Genomic DNA, 4463 nt, shown 5'->3' on the forward strand with positions numbered 1-4463 from the left:
TTTTACCTCAAAAACCATTATTCTTCAAAAGAAAACTAATTATTATATTTAAAACATAAATTAGACATGTAGTTGGAATGGAACAATAACAAGTATGGTTGAGAAGAACCTAGGCCAAAAAGAAAAAAATGAAATAAGACTTATTAGTTTAAGTCAAAACAGAAAAATTGATTGGATGGTAGGAGAGTATATTAATGCAAAGACAGGGAGGACACACTTCAAGTGAGACTAGATTATCTCAGCTGTCACTTATATGAAATGATATATAACAAAAACCATTACATTACCTTCTTCTCTTTCTCTCTTTAGCCAGCATATTAGAGTTTGTTTGCAGCTGTCACATTTCTTTCTCTCTCCTCCACTACCCTCCTCTCTCTCATCTTTTCCATTAAAATAATTCTAAAATAAAAAACTTTTCCATATTTTTTTTCATTTTTTAATTAACTAACACCTCTGTTTCAAACCACCATACCACATCATCATCATATTCATAAACCATACCCACCTCTCTCTTTTCTCTCTTAAAATTCAACTGTTCTCTTCTATTGGAAAAGAACAAAGAGGTGTTGTTGAAAGAGCAAAAACCACAAACACAAATCAAAACAAGAAGAAGAAAACTTTGATGAAGAAAGACTCATCAAAGAATGAGAATACCAAAATAGTTGATTTGATGCATGCATAAACTAGTAGAACAATATCAACCACCACAACAACAGTTACATTAGCCAACAGTAGCAAATTTTGTTGCTAATTTGATGCAATGGCTTATCCGCATTACCGATCGCAGTTCGGAGACACAACATTCACTAAGGTTTTTGTTGGAGGACTAGCTTGGGAAACTCCAACTGATGAAATGAGGACATATTTTGAACAATTTGGTGACATTCTTGAAGCTGTCATTATCACTGATAAGAACACAGGAAAATCTAAAGGATACGGATTTGTATGTCTCCATCTTTTTCTCCTTATCTCACTTTATTTCATTTGATGATGCATATATCATATGATAAATATTGAAATTCCAGGTAACATTTCGTGATCCGGAATCAGCAAGAAGAGCTTGTGTTGATCCGAATCCGGTAATCGATGGAAGAAGAGCTAATTGTAACATTGCTTCTCTAGGACGTCCTAGACCATCACCACCAAGAGGTTATTTTCATGCTTTTATTTTTCTTACTTTACCATAATGATTAATAATAATTTTTATTTTACTTTTCAACTTAATCATGGTATATCATTATTATATAAACTATGTAATAAAAGAAATATTATAAATTATTTCCTCGGATCATTATTATAAGTAAATATTCTCTTTTTAGTTTCATTAAAAAATAAATGTATCTAGTCTTTTATGTTGACCAGATACATTTATTACTCAATCAACAAAAAAAGAGAATATTTGCTTATAATTCAAGCAGAGAGATTAGATCATAGTATTTATTTAAATACAAGTTTCGTTATTTAATATGGTATTTTTTTTTCTATAGAAGAAATGATAATAACCTCTAAAAACTTGATTACAATTGTGAATATTAGAGTTCAAGAACCTAGTAATAACTTTCAATATAGGAATATCGATTTCTAGCAGAAATTTGTGGACGATAGGAGTGTTTTTATTATTTGATTCAGATTGCTATTCTGACATTGGTAGTGTAATGCAGGCAGAGGTAGTACATATCAAGGTGGGGGAGTAGGAGCAGGGACAGGAGGGGCAGCGGCAGCAGTTGGGTACGGTGGTGTTCCGGCGGGAGGGGCAGCACAAATGGCAGGAGGAGGAGCAGCAGCACCAGTAATGTACCAACCATATGGGTGAGTTAATAAATTACTGTGTGGTGATTAATTTATTACCCATGTTATGGTAAGTTATGACAGTCAAAGGAAAACTGGTCCATGGTATTAATTATATAACTGCATATAGACGCACACATTGCTGTCTACATATGTCTCTTGACTGCTCCCCCTCCAATTACAGTACCTCTCATTGTCAGTGTCAAAATCCTCACATTTCATTTCTTATAATAAAATTAAATTACCATGTACTTGTCCAAACTTTGCCTACTCTCTCCAACAATCCAATAATTTAGTTCAAAACATAATAAACCAAGAGTTGACATGTTGCGGAAAACTTGAGACCTGAGAGAGTATGCACTTCCCAAGGTCTTAGAGTTTGAATCTTATCAGATACAAACACTATGTATACTGAGTTAGTTTATACAGAATTTTGCTTTGTCTTTAAATGAGTGTGATAATAGACGATAGAATTAATCTGTTCGAATTAAATAATTTTGTGACAATAATATTGCATACTATATAACAAAGAGGAAATGGTACAATAGCTATAAAATCTGATTACACATTAATCAATTTAAGGTCCCCACAAGACAACCAAAAGCTAGTGATATGAAATTAATGCTTGTAATTTTCGTCACCGAAAAAACCTTACAATATTAACTTCACTACTATACTACTACTCCACAACAATAGAAGGCTACCATTTTAAGTTATTGCTTCTCTAAGAAAAAAATACATTACTGCATTCAACGTTTTTCATTCCTTATATGCTTTCTAATTCAATTCGTTTCATCTCTTTTTTTCAGCTACCCCACCTACACTCCTGAATATGGGTACCATCAAGTAAGCATCTCCCTCCCATAATCAATTAATATCATCCAAAATTATAATTTTTTCATTAATTTTCACATTAGTACTTGATAGTACTATGTTTTTAAAATAGACCCGAACAACTTAGTTAGTTGATTGATTTAATAATAAGAGATCTCTTTCAATTTAATGAGAAATAGTATTACGCAGAGAGAATACCTAGATTATTGGTTCCTTCTGCGATATACTTATTCATTAAATTATTATCGATCTCATTAGTTTGATCTCTGATCTGATTTTTGAAACATTAAATAATTTGAATTATTGGGCTGATAAATGATTTGTAATTATGAGTATAGGCCACAATGTATAACCCTCAGATTCAGCAAGCACAATACTACCAACAAGTGTATGGACCATCATCTTCAACTATGGCCTCACCATATTATTATGGCTATTCTGTGCAACCAGCTGCACCAAGGAGTACATTTTCTACCCCTCAGCCACATCGCATACCAGCAGGACCATCCTATCTATACTACCCTACTACACCGATCGAAGGCGCTCCCTTCTCTCCTGCATATCGTCCATTTAATCAGCAACCAGTAATAAGGCACCCGTCTCCTTCCCCTTCTCCGACCGGTAATTTCCTTTTCTCGTATTTTAAAAATTATTATGAGTGTCAACGTGTCAGAGTCGTCGTCTCTGATGGTATTTTTTGAGTTGAATATTTATATGAATTGTGATGGTCACTTACTCACTGACATACAATATATGTTATGATTTTGCTATAACATGTGGACATAGGGGTCCACATGGGTAACACAAAACCCATGTGCATGAGCTGTCTTGGTTGTGCTATTAACCGTATTATGTATGTATGGGTCAATGAATATGAGAGAGAGAGGGTCATCATATAAAGTAACAGTGAATGCATGTGGTTTCTGTAGGAATTGTGCATGGTGGTTAATTCTTTAAAGATCCAGTCAAAATGGTCTTTGCTTTCCATGCATTGGCCCACTTTGCATTCTCTGGTATTTTTAGATACTGCCCAACTGAGAAAATTGATGAATTTTCATTATCTGTAGTCTAAAAAAAAAGAAGCACTATTCACTTAATAATCATGAGATCAATGGAGCATATTCTCATGACAGAGGGCATATCACCGTCTCTGAGAACGTGTAAGGCAGGCCACTGTACTGAGTCTAAAATTTGTAACAGCTAAGTTATCGTTAAATAGAACATCATAAAATATTTGTCACAGTTAAACTGTAATTCAATAGATTCTATATTTGTTTTCCGATGGTTAAACGCTTAAACTGCGACTAATCTACACGGAACTTTCAAAAACTTGAAACTTCGTTAGTCTATTTTCTGTTAGTATTATCATGTTACGGTGAGTCTAAAAACTCATAATTTGCCATATTTGTGATTATTGACTGTTTATTATGATTGGTGTGATGATCAGATTCACAGACTCAGCAACGTACTTCATCGGAGACAGCATCTGGAGTAGTTATAACTTCGGAAAGTTCAAATACTCAAGGGAAGAACAACTAATAAAATAATATATACCCCTTAGTTTCAACTGTATAATAATCTTCAAATTCAATTTCATCACATTAATATTCTTCATCTTTTTCCACATTATTATTACTATTATTATTATTATTATAAGTTCAAATTTTTTTCGGTCCACATGCCGTTTAAGCAATAGTGGTTCTTATCGTGTTGTTCACGGCTATGGCATTCATACTTGGACTGATTAATCAACTTCCTGGAGATTATTATCTTCATTATCTTGTTTTTGTCTTTGAACATTTTTGCTTAAAATGATTGTGTTTTTTTGTAGCTCTAATTAT

At 33.2% G+C, this 4463-nt stretch overlaps 1 protein-coding gene across 1 annotated transcript; it reads left to right on the forward strand.

Moving 5' to 3' along the window:
• The first annotated feature begins 280 nt into the window (after positions 1-280).
• LOC131629277 (uncharacterized) lies at positions 281-4246 on the forward strand. The gene is made up of 6 exons (XM_058900074.1): positions 281-943; positions 1026-1149; positions 1662-1809; positions 2598-2634; positions 2961-3243; positions 4070-4246. Exons 1-6 carry the CDS (start codon positions 761-763, stop codon positions 4159-4161), a joined length of 867 nt encoding a protein of 288 aa, XP_058756057.1. The 5' UTR covers positions 281-760; the 3' UTR covers positions 4162-4246.
• The last annotated feature ends 217 nt before the right edge of the window (positions 4247-4463 follow it).

Source organism: Vicia villosa, unplaced genomic scaffold (genome assembly GCF_029867415.1).
Source record: "Vicia villosa cultivar HV-30 ecotype Madison, WI unplaced genomic scaffold, Vvil1.0 ctg.000540F_1_1, whole genome shotgun sequence".
In the NCBI taxonomy this organism is placed as follows: Eukaryota; Viridiplantae; Streptophyta; class Magnoliopsida; order Fabales; family Fabaceae; genus Vicia; species Vicia villosa.

Coding starts and splice junctions, on each gene's coding strand:
- LOC131629277 (XM_058900074.1), top strand. CDS start 761: ATGGCTTATCCGCATTACCGATCGCAGTTCGGAGACACAACATTCACT. Junction 1,150..1,661: donor TAGACCATCACCACCAAGAG/GTTATTTTCATG, acceptor AGTGTAATGCAG/GCAGAGGTAGTACATATCAA. Junction 1,810..2,597: donor GTAATGTACCAACCATATGG/GTGAGTTAATAA, acceptor TCTTTTTTTCAG/CTACCCCACCTACACTCCTG.